The 20029-nt window shown below is 39.5% G+C and overlaps 1 protein-coding gene across 1 annotated transcript in view; it reads left to right on the forward strand.

Annotated features, from left to right (window-relative positions):
- sncb (synuclein, beta) overlaps positions 1-20029 on the forward strand; it is a 130508-nt gene that overhangs the window by 82868 nt on the left and 27611 nt on the right. Inside the window, exon 4 of the mRNA XM_039775673.1 lies at positions 13537-13655. Coding sequence (XP_039631607.1) covers positions 13537-13655 — 119 coding nt within the window. The remainder of the gene's footprint in view (positions 1-13536; positions 13656-20029) is intronic.

Here is a 20029-nt window from a genome sequence, read left to right on the forward strand (position 1 = left end):
TTGCACGCTGATGATTTCCGCACGAGTTTAGTCTCTCCCTGTGCAGCGAGAGAGAGAGAAAGAGAGACAGACACACACACATACACGCACCCGCGAGCGAGAGAGAAACACACACACAGGCACGCGCATGAGAGAGAGAGAGACACACACACAGGCGCGAGACAGAGACACACACGCGAGAGAGAGACACACACACTCACACACACACACGGGAGAGAGAGACGGCTGGGCACATAAGGCCGAGAAGGCAGTTAAAGAATGCACCAGGCTTGTTTTTAAAAAGACAGATCCGAGTATTGTTTTAACCTTGTTGTATTTAATGAAGACTTTTTTCTGTTGGATTTTAACCTCCACTTCACTTCTGTTTACAGCGACCGGTTCGTAGCGTGCATTGTTGCAATGTTACTTTTCTTAGTGGTTTATTAAATTACAGATTTTTCAAATGTTATTTTTTTCCCTTTGCTTAAAACTCATTAAAAAAAAGTGTTTTTACCCAGCGGTTCATAGCGCTATAGCGCAAACTCTTGCAGTGTTAGTTTTCTCTGTTGTTCAAGGTTTTCTCAGTGTTATTCAATATTTTTACATTTAGTTTACTATTACGCTATGCATTCTATGGTGTAATTAACTATTTGTGCTTAAAAACTTAAAAAATAAATTTACATGCAGTTTGTACGGTCTGGAACAGATTAATTGTATTTACATTCAATCGTACGGGGGAAATTACTTCGGTTCACGACCAAATCGGTTTACGACCAGAGTTTTGGAACGAATTATGGTCGTGAACCGAGGTTCCACTGTATATTCATGCCTGGTGAAAGGTTCGGAGATGTGAAAAATGGGTGCATGGCCGTTAGACATGTGAGGTAGATGTGTTGAGAGAAACTGAATCCAATGCACAGATTGCTCAGAAGGCGGTTAATACAAGATGAAGTGTTGTAAAGGGTAGTCTGCAGTGAGTGTGTAGAAAATGTGTAAAGCAGGGTACAAAATCTTGAAGTAGTAAGTGTATATTTACATATCAGTAATGGAGTTGATTTGGAGAAAGTAGAGGATGACTATTACTTAGGTGACATGTTAAGAGAAGACAGCAGTGCAGGTGCAGCAGTAATAGCAAGGCTAAGCAGTGCTGGTGGCAGCAAAAGGTAGAAGATGACTGGACGAAAAGATGCACCAAGATGGAAGTGAAGATGATGTAGCCAAGTTCAAGGCCCATTACGATTGGATTATCATGGCACAAATCCGAGTGATTATAGTAGCTTGGTCACTGCTTATGTGTTTACTGTTTTTTTTTTCTGTGAGCTTTTTGTAATAAAGCAAGGATTGCTTACAGTCAAGATCAGTTACTGACAACTGGAAATGGACTTCAAACAGTTTCAACCAAAAGAGGATGCTTACGTTTGGAATTACTACTTATACCTATGACTGCAAATCTGAACTCTTGGCCAGTTAACATGCAGCTGATATGGAGGAGGGGGTCTCTCGTGCACTTTAGGAACTGTGGGTTTCGAGCGTCTCTTCCCAGTCTGTTTTTTATCTAACATGAGATCACTTAGAATTCAAAACTGATGAACTCCAATTTCTCTTTACAGGTAAGGATCATTTTTTCACCTCAGTGTATTGCTTTGTGGAAACGTGGCTTCTGTACATTAGAACTGGAGGGGTTTGTGCTTTACAAAGCAGACATAGACACAGACTTTTGTGACAAGTCAAAGGGTGGTGGTGTTTATTTCTGTATCAATGAAACTGGTAAATATTTTGCACAAACTTAATTAAACTTCTCAGATACAAACAGCTAGTTAAATGGCTTTCCAGAGATTGGAAGACTTTGGATCACTGCTATTATTTCACTATACTGGATGCATACAGGGCTTTACCTTGCACACTGCTGGGTAAATATGACCATGTAATGCTACTGTTCTTTGACACTTACAAGTAAAAGCTGAAATCAGTGAGAAAATCTATACGTTCATAGTCTGCTAATGCAGCTGGAAAATTACAAGACTGTTTAGATTGTTGGGATGTCTTTAAAAATGCTTGTGAAAACATTCACAAGCAGACATATACTGTAACATCTTATACCAGATTCCATGAAGAGGTATACATTCCAAGTATTGTGATCTGTAACAATGGAAAGTATTGACTCACCAAAGAAATAAGGATTCTTTGCCAAGCAAACGCAGCATTTCATATAAAATGGTAAGGAAGCCTACAAAGGAATTCAGATGAATAATGCAATAAGATATACTAAATGGAAACACAAAAGTAAACTGGAGCTTCAATTTTCAGAAATCCATAGCTTCTCCATATGGGAGCCTTCAATCTATTATTAGCTTTAAACAAGGCACTGCCTAATGCCCACTCAAATTTCTCCCTCACTGACAAACTTAGGTTTTTAAATATATTTGAAAAATAAGGAGCTGAGTATCAAAAAACCCCCCCATCCTGAAGTGGTTCTGACACATGCCACTTCTTTTCATAGCCTCACTCTTCCTCTTATTATTACTTGATTAAAAAAAGATGTGTGGAAACTGTTTTTAAGACAAAACTTCAAAAAAGTCTGCAAGTCCTAATTCAGTCTCATCTGCAAAAAACAAACACTGCCCAATTTAGCTTGCACTTCTCTTCACTGACATCTTATAATGAGGCATTTGCAGTGTACTTTACCAGATTGCTTTAACTCTTCTGCTATTGTCCCAGTCCCCAAAAGACAAAACATGCTGCCTCACTAATTACAAGCCCACTGCACTTAAATATCTGAATGGCTAGTTCCATCCCATCTCAATTCTGTTACTGTTCCACATCTTGTCTCACTTAAGTTTGCATATAGGGCAATCTGAGCATGACACTATTGACATGGGCCTGCACTTTGTGCTTGAGCACCTGGGGCCTCATGTATAAACGGTGCGTACGCACAGAAATGTTGCGTAAGAACTTTTCCACGTTCAAATCGCGATGTATAAAACCTACACTTGGCGTAAAGCCACGCACTTTTCCACGGTACCTCATACCTTGACGTACGCAAGTTCTCCGCTCGGTTTTGCAAACTGGCGGCACCCAGCGTCAAAGCAATGGTACTGTTCTTGTGTGATTACTCATTATTTTCATGACGCGGCTTTATAAATACACAGAAACTAACCGCATATTGTTTATTAGTGTAATGCATCTGATTGTAATTAACTCGTAACAATATAATGGTCCAGGGAACAGCCATAGTATTCCAAATACCATAACTGTTCTCACTTCTCCTTCTTCTTCTTCTTCTTCTTCGTCTTCTTTCAGCTCCTCCCGTTAGGAGTTGCCACAGCGGATCATCTTTTTCCATATTCCTCTCACTGCACCACTCAGAGTATTTATATCACTGTATCTGAGTGTGAATCACAGCAGCAGCTGATCGGAAAGAGAATTATCGGTATACGGCATTAAGCACACGCTGTCTCTACCACTGCAGAACGTTTTAAAGCCTTTCCTGTACGGACCTCGCGGTTCAGAAACAGTTTAATCCCAAGAACTTTAAATGCAGCCAATCAATTGTACCTTGTAGAACTGTTGGGACTTATAAGTACAATCACCCCACTGTAAACTTGCACTATAGTTATAATATCTCACAACCTGAGTCACTTTATAAAGGCGTATTTACATATGATGACGATATCATTTTTAAGGTGAACTGCAGCAAAATATGTTTGTTGAATTATACACATAAAACTTTAACTTCATTTAAATAATCTATATTCTTCACTGGGAGTGTCGTGGATAGAATAATTAAACATGTACTACGAAGATATTTCAATGTTCTTTAAACGTTTTGAAGAATCGGCGCTAAGCTTACAGATGGCTTAACGTCTATTACAGAGCTGATTGTATGGCGATCGGTTACTTGGGGAAAGAAAAGCAAGGACTCTTGGGGCGGCCACGCCAATATATATTGAATATAAAACAGAAAGAGAAAATAACAACACAGCTAAAAACGCAGCGACAAATTTCGACAAAAGATAAATGCTTGTCATGAGCACGAGGCTCATGAAACACATGTTTAATAATGTGCTTTACCTCCTATCATCATGAAAATGATATCACGTATACATCTCAGTATTTTAGTTATTCAGAGAGCTGTAATATCACGAATGTAATGGACTCTGTGTCCAGTTGGAGGAAGAGAGCCAGTTTAAGAAGAAAGTAGTGATTCACACACATAGATCACATACGAGTAGAAGATCAAATACAAAACAAAGCATTTAACGTGCTACTTTAATTACGATGTGATTTGAGAAACTGGTTAATTAAACGATTTTAAGATGAAGTTTATGATGTTCTACTAAATGACAAAATAAACTACGTGATTAAAGTGGAAATGTCGAGATTGAAGTTGACATTTCGTGCTTTTTCCCCACCGTGTGCCTTTTTTCTCTGTACCCTAATAAGCTTTCATATGACACTCAGACAGTGGGCTTACAACTCGGCTTTTCACGGCGACTTTGATATGTGACTTCTTTTTATTTCCGGCACTGTGCGATTTTGTGAATGTGAGCTTTCAAGTTTCTCCAACACGCTATGTCACTCGATCAACTTCCTTTTGTTGATTATACCACGGTTTATTTGAACAAATAGTATGTTTTTCCTTTGCCTCCACTTGGTATTCGCTGAAATTCTTATATTTTCCCCGTGCTTTTCCCATTGTCTTTTCACAGAAGGCTGCGCTTAAGGGCGATTTATATTGATTTGCATATTCAAATAGGCATAATTCTGGGAGGATTTGGGGCGTTACATAATGCGCGTGCATGAGCGTTAGTTTTCACGCTGATCGGGATTTATGTAACGGAAGAACGTGGAAGTTGGAGTACGCACAGATTCCTGCATCTGGATTTTTCTGTGCGTAAACACATTTCGGCTTTTGTGCTTACGCCATGTTATAGTGCGAGTTCTACGCACGGTGTTATACATGAGGCCCCTGGACTGTAAAGGAACTTAGGCCAGAATACAGTTTGTAGACTTCAATTCAGCTTTTAGCGCTATTGTCCCTAAACTGTTGTTAACTAAACTTCTACTAAATGAACTAAATGCTTCTATCCGTGTATTAATATTTGTACAGTTTTTCTGATAAGCAGGAAGCAGTATGTTTGGTTGGACTACCACCTCCTGGACTATCTTCATATTTGCACAGGTGGTCCTCAAGGCTGTGTAGTTCCCCCCTACTTTATTCCCTTTACACCAATCACTGTAGGTCTACTGACCCATGAGTACAAATCATTAAGTTCACTGATGTCACCACAATCTCTAAGCTAATTACTAACAGAAATGAAACAGCATACATAAATCAGGTGATTTGTCTTTTGTATTAGAGTGCTGCAAATAACCTGGTACTTAATATCACCAAAAGCGTGGAAATGGCAATTACAGTTTGCAAACAGCAGTTATAACCTCTCTCTCTGGAAATGAATGATTCTGCATTCAATATGGTGGAATCTTTGACATTCTTGGGTGCAATTATCATAAACACTCTCATCTGTGACAGAAATATTACTTTCATCACTAAGAATGCTCATCAGCGGATGTATTTTTTTACACCAACTAAAGAAATTAAATATATCCTAGCCCATCCTACTTCTTTTCTACAAAATCATAATTAAAAGTGTGATCACATTTACCATTGTTGTCTGGTTTGGTTCAGCAATGGTCCACTCCAAAAATAAATGAAAACATATTGTGGGGTACCTGAGAAAATAATTGGCTATGCTCTTCTTCCATCTTTTGCAAACCCATATGCATCGAGTGTCATAAAGCACGTCAAAAGGATCACCACTGGCTCATCTCACCCAAGTCATCATTTGTTCGAAAAATGCCCCTCTGGTAAAAGCTTCAGGTCAATTAAAACAAAAACTGACAGCTAAACAGTTTCTTTCCCAGAGCTAAAGTCTTCACAAACCATTCATTTAGCCAGCCTTCCTCACTTTATCTGTGTGTTCTTTCATATATCAAAGTGTGAGTGTGCATCTATATGTCTATATATATGTATATATTGTGGCGCACGGTTGGGGCCCTTGTCCAGGTGGGATGCCTCCATGCTGGAAGGACCAGGGAAGGGAGCATATCCTGAACAGTACCTCCCCCGGAGTTGGACTTGCCTAAGGAGGAGCAGAGGTAGAAGGACTGGCGGCAAAGGGACTGTGTTGGTACTGTTTTACTGTGTGTGCTCTATGTCTTCTGTACTGTGTGCATTGTGTGCTAAACTTGTCTCTGTGCCTGTCTATGTCGGGTTAGGGTGCCTGTACATACCCCTGGGCTTCACTATATTATATATAAATGTTCAAGTATGGAAGTGTGTGTGTCTGTCTGGCCCGGAAGTGAGAGGGGAAGTCAGAGTATGGGCTCCACCTCCAAGGATACCCCATCGAGGCCAGCACATCAGCAAAATGAAACGTCCAAAGAAAAAGTCACTCGCTTAGCCGCCAATACAGATTCGAGGTGAGCACATTGGCAAAGCGGTATCCCTTTAACTTTTCCTCCTGCCGCTAATACAGAAGTGATGTAAGCACGAAACCTCCTAGGAGAGTGATGCCCAGAGTTGTTTCTTTCAATTACCTGACATCTCTGCATTTCAATGTTTTTTCTGAAAATTTCAATAGTTTCTAGGACCCCGGGATTTTTGCAGCATGGATTTACACAGCTAGTAAATATATACATGTACATATATATACAGTATATATATATATATATTATATATATTGTGGATGCTGGCCCGGACACATTCAAGTCACCCATAGCACGTTTATTTTCCATATTTTCAAGTGACACACAAACCCCAAAGTCCAAGCCAACTCAAATGCCTTTTCTTTCTTCGGGCCGCCTCCTTGCTTCCTCCAAGACCTTGTTCTTCTTTCTCTCCCAACTCCAGTCATCGTATGGAGGGAGGCAGCCCCTTTTATAATGACCCGGATGTGCTCCAGGTGCATTCTGACAGTCTTCCGCTGGCACTCCCCAGTGTGGGTGTCCCCGATCCTCTTCCCCCCAGCACTTCCGGGTGTGACAGAAGTGCTGAGTTCCAGGGCTCCCAAGGCAAAGGGGCACCCCCTGGCGGTCCCCATAGCCACCAGGGTGGTCGCCCCCACATGGTCTGGGGGAAGCGCAAGCCCTCCTCTGGTGCTCTGGGGCATCCCAGCCGGGTCACCCTCCCAGCCACCTGTGACAATATATAGGCTGTCTACATTTATACTAGGAGGATTCTCCCCTGCTCACTTCACTCGGCAAAGAGCCTGTACTACGTGCCAGCCACTTCGCGTCTCTGCCACTCATGTGAAGAGGCACCCCAAGGAGATGCGGCCTTAAACGGTGATACAATGGGAAACAAATACAGTTTTTTTATCTCCTCTTTGCTCAGTCAGCTGCTGGCCTGCTGCTGCTACAATGCCGCGTAATCTTGATTTACATCCATCCATCTATTATCCAACCCGCTATATCCTAACTACAGGGTCACGGGAGTCTGCTGGAGCCAATCCCAGCCAACACAGGGCACAAGGCAGGAAACAAACCCCAGACAGGGCGCCAGTCCACCGCAGGGCACACACACCCACACACCAAGCACACACATGGGACAATTTAGGATCGCCAATGTATGGACTGTGGGAGGAAACTGGAATACCTGGGGGAAACCCACACAGACACGGAGAGAGCATGCACTCCACGCTGGGAGGACCCAGGAAGCGAAACCGGGTCTCCTAACTGTGAGGCAGCAGCGCTACCCACTGCGCCACCCTCATAAAAACATCACATAAAATCGTTGCACAAAATCGTTGCACTTTTAGGCTTAGGATTTTATATATATATAGAATATATATATATATATAGAATATATATATATACACACACACACACACACACTCAAACATATACAGTACATACACACACACTTTTATTTGTCCCTCTTTAATGATTGCATTATACTGCGACAGAGAGCATAATTTTTACCTTTGCAACTTTTCTGTATTGCACCAGAACTGCCATAAACTCCTCCTCCCCACCTCATTTCTTCCCACTCCTCTGCACCAATGTTAGTATGTGTTGCGATGTGTGGATTACAGACTTGCACAAGAGGGACGGAGGCAAATCCAGGTTTCTGAAAAAAAAATCAGCTTTATTGTTGTGAATACAGGAACATTCTCAAAGCACTTATTCAAACTGGAGCTGTCGCTCAAGCACATGCAGCGTGCAGCAGTGATGATGATGTTATCCTGCATTCGCTCCCTTCTCAGATAAAAAGAACAAATAGCCTTTATGAGCAAGAGAGGAGACAGAAAGTGAGTGCAAGACCAGGTCAGTGACCGGTTTTAAAAGTTCCCTGCATCACCCACCCTGTCCACTCATAGCTGCACTGGCAGCAGACAAACAATCCTTCATGCATTCACAGAGTTTCAGTGCACAGCACAGTTTTGGGGGTTGTCGGTTTCTCAAAAATCTCACAGTATAAATCAAGAAAATGAACACCAGTGCTACGTTTTGACATGTGGTGTATCATTGTGAAATGTGTAATATGAAATTTTTTTTAATAAAAATTGATCTACAGTAGCAGGGCAGGGTAAGCAGGTAAATACCACAAGAAAGCAAAATTCAAGTAATAAAGATATAAGAGAATTAAACCTCTGAGGACCACGGTTGTTTTAAAAAAGTTCTATCAGACAAAGAGAAACTGACTGCACGGTTCTTCAGGGTCATCCTACAATATACTAGTGTGCTAGCTCGAGTCTATGATTTTTTTTGAGGAAATGGAAGAGTGTCATATGCTGAGGTCTTTTGGTGGTCATAATATTGTCTGCCATTCAAAGGTCTTTTCTCAGTGTCAGGATGGGTTATGTAATCAAAGTGCCAGAGAAGCTAATCATTACAACAGTTTAAGTACTAAGGAGCAATGCGCGCTCCACCATCAACTTGTATTATGGCATCCAGTAGGGATTAATACATTCAACAAGCTAAAAGTGGACAAGGTCATTCACTAATTTTTTAATCAAAAAGACGAGTTTAAGCTTCTCTATAAATGTAATGTACTGCCTGTAAAAGTGTCAGTCAATTAAGAAAATAGGACTGAAGCACAGGAGAAAGAACAGACTCAAAATAAAACAAGGATTAAAATCAAGTGTCAAAAAGAGAGAAAGCCAATTTGAAATTGTAAACCAAAAATCAAAAGCCAGATGTTTATTTTATTAACCAGTAATCTAAATAACAAGTAAGGTGAGATGCTATGACTGGTGCAATCTTCGAGATGACCTTTTAACCCCTTACCAATTAACCCAGTATCATGACCTTAGAGGCAATGCCCCTAGCAACCAGAACCTGCATCATAACAACAGTAGCCACAAAATGGCCGCCCCATATTTGAAACAAAATGGTGTCTGAAAAAACATTAGATAAAAGTCAATTTCTAAATAGAGGGTCCAATCAAGAATATATCCACAGAACTGCTTGCGAGTATAAACCCAAGAAATGACACCTAGATGAAGTTATAGCCTCTTGATAAGCCTGGACAAAATAAAATTAAAATAAATTCATGACAGTTAACTGGAAGCAAAAATAAGCACTTGAGAATTGTATCTGTGTTTGTCTAAAATTACCAAAGTTCTGCAGCTTTTAGTGTACTGCATAGAAAAGTTCAGGCAATAGTGTGATGCATGTTCAAATAATTCCACCATCCATGCATCATTGTTTTAAATGTTTTAGTAAAATTCAAAGCAAAACAGTTCACACAAAAATAGAGAAAAAATCATATTACAAAGAAGAGAAAATTATTGTTTAAAGAAAGTTCTGTTTAAGGCTTACTTATCTTGTTTAATTTCTCTCCAAGTTTGGTCATACAGTCATATGACATGTAGAATGGTCAGCATGGTCAGAAAGCTGTATGCCAAACTAACCTAATCACCTTAATTAACACTCTGTTTAACATATATAGTTAATTTCAGGTTAAATTGCAGGGGGTAAAAGACTATACCATAATCTAAGTAATTATGAGAACCTGATATTCTATTGAAATTAAGCAGACACTTATGTGGATTTAACATTAACATTAACTTTCTAAGTTTGGTTCTTGCAAGAAGTGGATTTTAAATTGTCACACTTTATCATTTTATTTATCATTCTTGCCTGCAGTATTTGGAATTAAACCAGTAGCAATACAATAATTTAACAGTTTGATAGTAAAGCATTACAGAATTCAACTCTGCTTGACAAAAATGAATAAAGTAACTTTTTTGCAGTGTAGATATTAAAAACAACCCAGACACCCCAGGAAATTCATAACTTCTTCAGTATGTGCAGTGAAGGAAGTGAAGAGAATTTTATCAGTTTTGACTTTGCTCCTACTTTATTTTCCTTGCCCTTCTGTGTAGGACAGGGTCCCAGGCTGTTAAATTTATATCTAGGTAAATGAAGTATATTTGTTTTAAGAAGCAGAATAATAAAATGTATTTATAAGCATAGATTACAAAAATATAATATCTGCATACTGTATATATTAATGTAGAAGACAGCACATTACAGGTGAGACAAACATATAACACAGAAGAGGGTGGCAGTTCACTTGCTATTTACAGTTCTAATTTAACTTGTCACTAATAAACAGTTTTACAATACCAAGTCTTTGAGGATGTTGTCAGGTTCAAGTGGAAGACTTTTCTTGCATCTGAGTACTCTTAGTCTCTTTGTAACATGGTCCTTAGTTTGTGGTATGCTGTGCTTTTCACAGTCCTCTGAAAACTTAATTGAGAAAAGCATTATTCTTTCTGTTACAAGAGGTTATGCTCTGACAGTCTCTTTTTGAAGTAATAGCTGATTCCCAGTCTTCTCAGACTGGGCTCAGTCATTGACACGGAGCTTAACTTGGCAGACTGGATCTTAGCTTTCCAGATCCACAAAGAGAAGAGACTGACCGCTTTTAGCTCTCTAAGGAGAGAGCGGCTCTTTGGTTTCAGAGAGAGGTCCTCAACTTTCCAAGAGAAATCCTCAGCTTTTCAAGTGAGTAGAGATATAAATGCAGCCAGTTTTTGAAAGAAAATATGACCTTGGGTGGTTGGATCAAGATCACTTCTATTTACTGAACCAGTGCCTACTCATATGCACATTATTTTGCCCATCAATATTGCCACTCATTGAATTACAGTCAGCCCTCAATGTCCACGAATTCAACCAAACATGTACTGAAAATATATAAAAAAAAATCCCAGAAATATCAGAAAGCAGCATTTGAATTTGCCATGCACCAAGCACTACACTGAATGAAAGTGTTCTGTAGCAAATGAAGTGATCTGTAGGCAAAACCTGCTTATGCCTCCTACCATAGGAGTTGAATGAAATGGCTCATAGGAGTAAAACTACAGCTCATATACTGCATATAGCAGCCAATTGCTCAGTGACCACACTATTCTTCAGTCGGCTAGCTCTAATCACACAAGGCACCCTTGCTCTACTATGTTGATCAATCAACCTCATTCTCTGGCAATTGCCACCTTTATAATAGGAAAGCTGTTTCTTGCTCAGGTATCCTACATCGGCTTCTGAGCAGTACCAATTCCCAAGCTGGGAAACGGTTTCCATCTTTACACTTCCCAATGTACTGCACTTCTTAAACAAAACACAAGAAAGTCATACACATATTCCAGAAAATAAAGACACTCAAACAAATAAGAATGAACAATCAGAAACTAAAATGTTAAACTGAAACTGGACTTCCTTAAACTGTTGCTCCCCTCTAAGTAAATCAAAGGGAGTCTGCCCATCAGACTCCTTAAACTTAGGTTAAGTTATCTATACGAGGCTCCCTTTCAAAATGCCGTGCAGGTTAGAAATGGCTATGACACACACAGTCTGCAGGTAGGTAATCAGTACACTGTAAATTAAATACTAAAATTTCAATTGCCGAAACCATTATTATCGACAGGAACACACAGGCACACAGCTGGAAATGTGGCACCATGTTTCTTTGAACAAAAACCGTTTAGCCAGCAATCCTGACTGTAAAGCACTGTGAGGACTTTGGCAAAACATTGTGCTCACCCTTTGTTTCTCTGAAAAAATGGCTTCTAAAATCATTTAAATGGTCAAAGCAATCCCTCAAAGGCCAAGAGGGAGCTTAAAGTGCCATCTTGCAACAAGAAAATAAAAATGATAGATCTTTTGAAAAGTGGCATGTCACTTGCCAAAGTTATTATTCCCTAAACAATACATTATAACAGTTATTTACATAGCACTTACATTTCATTAGGTATTAACAGTAATCTAGAGATGATTTAAAGTGTAAGGGAGGATGTAGGTTATATGCAAATGTCATGCCATTTTATATAAGGGACTTGAGCGTCCACAGATCTTGGTATTTGTGAGTGGTCCAGGAATTAATTCCCCACGGTTACAGACGGCCAATTATGTCCAGCTGGCAACTCTAACTGATGTCTCTGTAATGTTACTTGGTCTTGAATTGATCATCTTATTAGATAAGGTGTAGAGGTTGCATTCTGAAGTGTTAGTATGAGTTGCAGTTTAGCTCTTTATTCTATAAGTGAACTAGCAGCTGGATCTCTGCATCCCTAACAAAATGGGCAATGCCCACTCTGTCCTACTGCAGAACATGAAGAAGTTCATCTTAAAATTATACAGTACTCCACATCACACATTTTTTGAAAAAAATCCTCATGCATGATCTAGTTAAATAGGCAAATGATAATAGTTAGCCAGAAATTTGCTCCTGTTTCTCAACAGTTTTTTTTGCCTCTTTTATAGAATTTTGACATTTGTGTCTTCCTGGCTTTTGAACTCTCACTTTTCTCTACACCATCCTCATGCTTTTGCCCTTTTGTTCCCAATCTAAAAATGCTTAATTGCAGAAATCTGTTAGAAAATCTTTTTTTTTTTCCAAGATAAAAAGATTTGGAAAACTACAGCTTTTTAGGACTATTTGAGAAAGATCACTTAAGAAATGTTTTAACTTTTTTTATAATTCTTAAAACAATAATCGCTTAAACTGATTTTTTAAATAAAGTTCTAAAAAGGCCACTTTGAAGTAATAAGAATATGAGAGTTTTCCCCAGAAACTTTACGTTTTGCTCTCTATACATCATTCAAAATTAAAACAAAATTGCTTGCACCTTATTGTATACTTAATTTGAAATGTCCTTCTTGGTACTGCTGGGCACTGTGTAATTCCTTTCCTAGTCCATGAGCAGATTATTATTAAAATAATGTCATGTGGTGCTGCATGTTGTTGACCCAGCAACCAATAGTAAAGCTATTCTGCTACTCTATAAACATATAAACTGGGCTGTTTTCACAGATAACTGTCTTGGTCAACGTCCCAAACGCAATAACAAAATGTTTTAGGACTCTGCTTTCAGGTCAAATTCTCATCCACTGTTTTGTGTGTTTAAAGCAAAAACTTCAGAAAACACATTAAACAAAATGGGTATGTCTGCAACAGTATTGCTGCGGTAAGAGTAATAATGAAAAGAACAAGCTCGGAGGGCATTTTAGAGTACTAATAATGAGTTGCATTGTGTTTTCTTACAGTGGCTGAAAAGACGAAGGAACAGGCTTCCCAGCTAGGTGGAGCTGTATTCTCAGGAGCGGGAAACATTGCAGCAGCCACTGGCCTCATGAAAAAAGAGGAATTCCCCACTGATATAAAGGTATGTGTGTGTCTTGCGCCATGATCTTTGTTTACATTTGTATTTATTTACTCACTTTGCTACTCACATCGTCAGATCCTTAGCTTTTTATCTGTTTTGCAAGCCAAACTAGTATTAATAGATATCACAAAATGCATTTTAAGATATCTCAAAATGAGTATGTCTATTTTGAAATAATTTTAAATGCATTTTAAGAAATCTCAAATGATAAACTGTTTATTGTGAAATATCTCAGATGTAATTCTACATATCTTGACTTAAGTTCCTGTACATTTTGAGATATCTAAAATACGAGGGGGAGTCAAGCTAAAGTTAGTAAATTAAATTTATTAGAAAATGAAATGAACCTTAACAAAACTGATAATTTCATTTCTCAATGTAGTCTCCACCCTCCTCAATGCACTTGCACCACCTACCTGGGAGTTCCTGGATTCCAGCAGAATAAAACATTTTCTCTTGTCCTCACAATAACTTGTGCACCCGAGTTATTGTCGAACACTACATGCTGAGGAATACTACAGCTATTCGATCCAAGTGGTGCGGACTGCTGTCTCAAGGAGTCCTTTTGCTTCAAGACAATTAACACACTGCTAAGAGCACCAAGGCTTGTCTGGAGAAACTGAAGTTTTGTGGTATTGCCACATCCTCTTTATTCTCCAGATTTGACACTGTGTAATTTCCACGTTTTTGGACCGCTACAAAATCATCTGGGCAGTCATTGATTCAAGATAGATGAAGACATGAAAAAAGTGGTGCATGAGTGGTTCCGATGACGAGACAAAACCTTTTATTCTGCTGGAATCCAGGCACTTCCAGGCAGGTGGTGCAAGTGCATTGAGAAGGGTGTAGACTACAATGAGAAATGACAGAATCGGTTTTGTTAAGGTTTGTTCCATTTTATAGTAAATCCCATTTTCTAATTTTAGCTTAACATTGTCTATAATTCAGTTCAAGATCTCTCAGAATGACTTGCTGTGAAATGTCCTATGTTTTCAATGGAAATTCCTGTCTTTTTTACGATATGTTAAAAAACACATCTGAAATACCTTGAATTGAATAGGGCATTATTTTTGAGATATTTTGAAATCAAATATCGGAAAATGGACAGGAATTTATTTTAAGATATCTAGTAATGTATCTTCGATTGACTCCCATTTCACATATCTATAATACAGTTTTTGATATTTCAAGTTAATTGCAGGGTATCTTGAAATGAGTCTTCTCTCAAGTTCAGATATTTTTAAATGTATTTGAGAATTTCTTGAATTCTGTATCAAGATACCTCAAATACATTTTAAGATATCTTGGAAAAAGCATTTAACTTCTTTTAAATATCTAATTGTCATTTTCTGATATCTACAATCGAATTCTAGATATCCCAAATATATTCAGCATATTTCAAAATGACTTCCTACTCATTTTGAGATACCTGAAATGTATTTCAAGATATTTTAAAAAACACAGGAAGTTCCATTGAAAGAATAAGGAATTTTACAGCAAGTCATATTGAGATATCATGAATTGTATTTTAGATATCTTCAAATGCCTATAAACAGATCTAATTTAAGAAATCTTAAAAAGTACTTCATCCATCCATTTTCTAACCCGCTGAATCCGAACACAGGGGTCTGCTGGAGCCAATCCCAGCCAACACAGGGCACAAGGCAGGAACCAAACCTGGGCAGGGTGCCAACCCACTGCAGTACACACACAAACACACCCACACACCAAGCACACACTAGGGCCAATTTAGAATCACCAATCCACCTAACCTGCATGTCTTTGGATTGTGGGAGGAAACCGGAGCGCCCGGAGGAAACCCACGCAAACACGAGGAGAACATGCAAACTCCACGCAGGGAGGACCCGGGAAGCGAACCCAGGTCTCCTAACTGCGAGGCAGCAGCGCTACCACTGCGCCACCATGCCGCCCAAAAGTACTTCATATATTTCAAAATGCACAGAAACATATGTCAAGTTATGTTTAAATGCATTTGAGATATATCATGATGAATTTTGGATATTTGAAAATGCATGCAAGATCAATTTGAGTAATCTGAAAATATATTTGAGATATCACAGAATGTAATGCTGATATCTTAAAAAGGAATGGTACATGTTTTGAGATATGTGGAAATGAGTTAGAGATATCTTAAGATGTTAATTGCACTTTAAAATATCTGAAATTTATTTTGAGGTATCTCTAAATGTTAATTTGGCTTTACAAACATCTTTTTTATTAACATGCATTATTTTTAAGTTCTTAATAATGCTGTGCTATCAGAAGAAGGCAGAAATGTCTTATTTATGCATTCTTAAATATTATATTTATTGTCGATTTGTGTTTCAAATAGTGCTATTCACGATGAAGACCATCTGAAAGAATTTTAAAAGAATGACAAAAAACCCTCCAAATTACATGTGATCGATATTTTTAAAATTGGAACACCATCTTATTGAACTTTACTCCATGATATAACTGTGAACCAATCTGTATGTTATAGTGCCTATCATTTTAAAACCAGCCTGAAGTTATATAAAACATTTTTAATCCATTTATTATTTTATACTACTTTGCGTTTTGAACATTGTTTGAATTAATTTCAGGAGACACCTTAAAACTGGTCAGTGCCATAAGTTATATGTTTCTCGTAAGTGGAGCTTTTGAGCTATCCTTGAGCCAAAATAATGACCAAAAAAGGATGGATTTATTGCAACAATAAATATGATGCCCACAAAATCTTGCTATTCAGGATTCATCCTTAACATGTGGGATACTTGGACAACATACCCACCCACTTACACTACTTTAAACACCAGCTGTAACTTTCTTCACAATCTCTAGCCTCTTTTTATCCCACCAGGTGAACTTTTCCTACCAGTGTTCCTCACATCTTCAGGCTCCCTGGATCTTTGACTGGAAGGGGCTTTTAAGTCCCATCTTGGAATCACTTCTGGGTTCACCCTTAAAAACGCTTCCAGAATCCAGTGGACATCCTTCAATAATTACTTTAGCTTAGGTGCCCTTGCAGTTCTGAATCTCAAATAACATTTGAAAGGCCAGCCAACCACACAGAGACCTGTGTAATACAAAGACTTGGAAATGGGATATGTACAGCCAAATAAGCCTTTCTGCTGTCGTTTGGGCGACTCCCGGTCTTTTCACTAATGTTCTCTACTGACCTGTCATTATTATTTTAGCCGAGAAAACTCTCCACCAATGACCCTTCCATTGATCATCATTCACCGCTTTCAAGAAATGATGCCGGTGCTACAATGGTATGACCACACAAACTTCCTGCTGAATAGACAGAAATGCACCACACTCTCAGTTCTGACTATGCCTTCCTTCACCAGGGCTCCTCATGGTACAACACCATCTGAAATCACACTGCACACAACTGGTCCATATTCTACAATCATATAAAAAAAGTTAAGTACACACCATAAAGTTTTTTTTTTTTTTAACATCTGAAGATTTTGTGTTCATTTAAACAGAGTCTTTAGGGACAGGTAACTGAAAAAAATGAGAATGTAACATCACAACAATTTACTGTATTCAACAAAAAAAGGACAGACATGCCATTTCCATCTATGGAAAAAGTAAGTACACCCTTGGCTCTAATAACTGGTAGTACCACTTCAAGTAAACTTCCCTTAACTGCCTACCAGTCTCAGACATCGACTGGGAGAATGTTTTTGGAATTATTTCAGTGGTGGTTCAGCCCGGTTCATATCCCCCCATCCACAGCATCTTGATGGGATTTAGGTCCAGGCTTTGACTTGGCCATTCCAGAACCCTCCTCTTCTTTCTTTTTAGCCATTAGGTAGGTAGATAATAATAATAATACCTTTTATTTATATAGTGCCTTTCCCATGCTCAAGGTGCTTAGGTAGATAAGAAAACATACATACTTACGTATATACATATAAGAATAAAAAAATAAATAGTAAAAAGTATAAATGGTCAATTGTTACAGTGTTGTAAGGTAGAATGGTGACCAGGTCATTAATCACTTGTGTTGACAACAGAGTTATAAAATCTCACAGCAGTAGGAACAAATGATCTTCTAAAGTGTTCTGTTCCACAGAGCAGTCAGAGGAGATGATTGCTACGTTTACTTCTCTGGCCTGTCAAAATGTTTTGGAGAGGGTGACTGCTATTGTTAAGGATGGCCTGTACCTTCTTCCCCATATACCTTTCCACCACCACTGCCACTAATTCTACAGTCCTACCCAACACCGAGCTGGCCTTCTTCACCAGTTTGTCCAGCCTCTTCATGTTCTTATCTGTCTCTCCAACACACAGAAGCAACAAAGACGACACTTGCAAGAACTGTCTGATAGAACAAAGACACCATTTCACTACAACACAGCCTGTTCTGCGCCTTCCTGTAGAGGACATCTGTGTTCACAGACTAGTCCAGTTTGTCATGAAGGTGGACACCTAGATATTTATAAGTCTGCACCACCTCAATGTCCTCCCCTCAGATGTTAACAGGCTAAAGGGGGAGCTTAGACTTGCAAAAATCATCTTGTTTGTCTTTGTTGTGTTCAGAACCAAGCAGTTCTTATTGCTCCCTTCATTGAAAGCTCCAATCAGATCCCCATATTCCCTTCCTGCCCATTCCTTATACGTGCCACAATAGCTGTATCATCAAAGTACTTCTGAATGTGGCCAAAGTCTGACTTAAATTTAAAGTCTGGTGTGCATAATGTGAACAGAAAAGGGGCCAGAAAAGTCCTTGTGGGGCCCCAACGTTGCTCACTACCATCCCGGAGACACAGTTCCCCAGTTTGACAAACTGCAGTCGCCAAATCAGGTAGTTATGAATTCAGGAGGTGAAGCTGGAATCTACACCCCCTCCAGTTTATCTTTAAGAATGGAGGGTTGAATGGCATTGACTGCACTCAAAAAATCCAAAAACACAATTCTCACATAACCACTGTGGGGAACAGCCCGGACACAGACAGGTAGACATGATGATTTCACCACACACATTTATTTTACGCTCTATTATGTACAGTTAAAGTGCACAGACCCAGTGCCACAGCACCAATCACCCCTTAAGTCCTGACCTTTCACAATGCCTTCACTCCTCTCTGGTCCACCTCCACTCCTCTCCTCTGAGCTCTGTCCTCTTCCACCGGACACCAGCCATTGAATGGAGGGAGTCGGCCCCTTTTATATCCTCCCAGATGTGCTCCAGGTATCCTCCAGTAATCTTCCGCCGGCACTCCCCTGTGTGGCGGAAACACCTGCTCTGTACCCGGAAGCACTCCTCTTCCCCCCAGCACTTCCAGGTATGGCAAAAGTGCTGAGGTCCAGGGCTCTCCAGGCATTGGGGCTCCCCCTGGCGGTGACCATGGGCCCCTACAGGGTTAAGCTTCCAAGCTTTCTACCCGTGGTCCCCAAAGCAACCAGGGTGGTCGCCCTCTCGTGGTCTGTAGGAGGTGCAAGCCCTCCTCCGGTCCTCCTGGGTGTCCTGGCTGGGTAGCAGCCCCAGCCACTCGCCACACCACATAGTTCATCCAAAACAGGGGTGAGTCAGATGTAGCATGTAGAGGACTGTAGAGCACCAATGTGCTCCTGGTATGCAGAATGTAGGGGATTCAGTGAGAGTCAACCACAGTTTGTATTTACTATGTTTAGAGACATTGTCATGTTTCAAGATCCAGTTTTTATGATGAGTGTCAGTCTTCTGACAGATATGCTCACCTTATCCTCTAGTACCCTCTGGTACAATGAAGACTTCATAGGGCATTCTGTGATGGTGAGCTACCCAGGCACTGATGCAGAAAAACAGCCTCAAACCAGAACACTTCCACCACTATGCTTTAAAGTTGGTATCAGGTTCTGATCAAATGTTGTGTTTTGTTTTCAGTAAACATGTTTCTTGCCACTGTAGCCAAAAACTCTATCTTTGCCTCATCTGTCCAGAGCACATTGTTCCAGAAACCCTGGGCAAATTCAGTCTTGCCCAAAGGTTCTTTCTGGACAACAAAGGTTTCCTCCTGCCACACCTACTATGCAGACCTAATTTGCGCAGCCTCCTTTTAATGATAAGCTCATGCACTTTGACACAACAGTGGCAAGAACTACCTGTGTCCAATTATTAAATTTTGAATTTTAAAATTTTTCATCATCTTGCATTCTGTTCTTGGGCTGAACTTGCTGAGCGGCCTGACTTGGACAAGTTGGAAGTTGTTTAAAACCTTCTCCACTTGTAGATGACATTCTAGATGGTGAAATGTTTGACTTTCAATTGTTTGGAGATCTTTTTAAATCACTTCAAAGAATAATAGGCATCTATAACCTTATTCCGAAGGTCTCAGAAACCTTTTTCAATCTAGGTGTTGTGATAACACACACTT

Source organism: Polypterus senegalus, chromosome 13 (genome assembly GCF_016835505.1).
Source record: "Polypterus senegalus isolate Bchr_013 chromosome 13, ASM1683550v1, whole genome shotgun sequence".
Lineage (NCBI taxonomy): Eukaryota > Metazoa > Chordata > Cladistia > Polypteriformes > Polypteridae > Polypterus > Polypterus senegalus.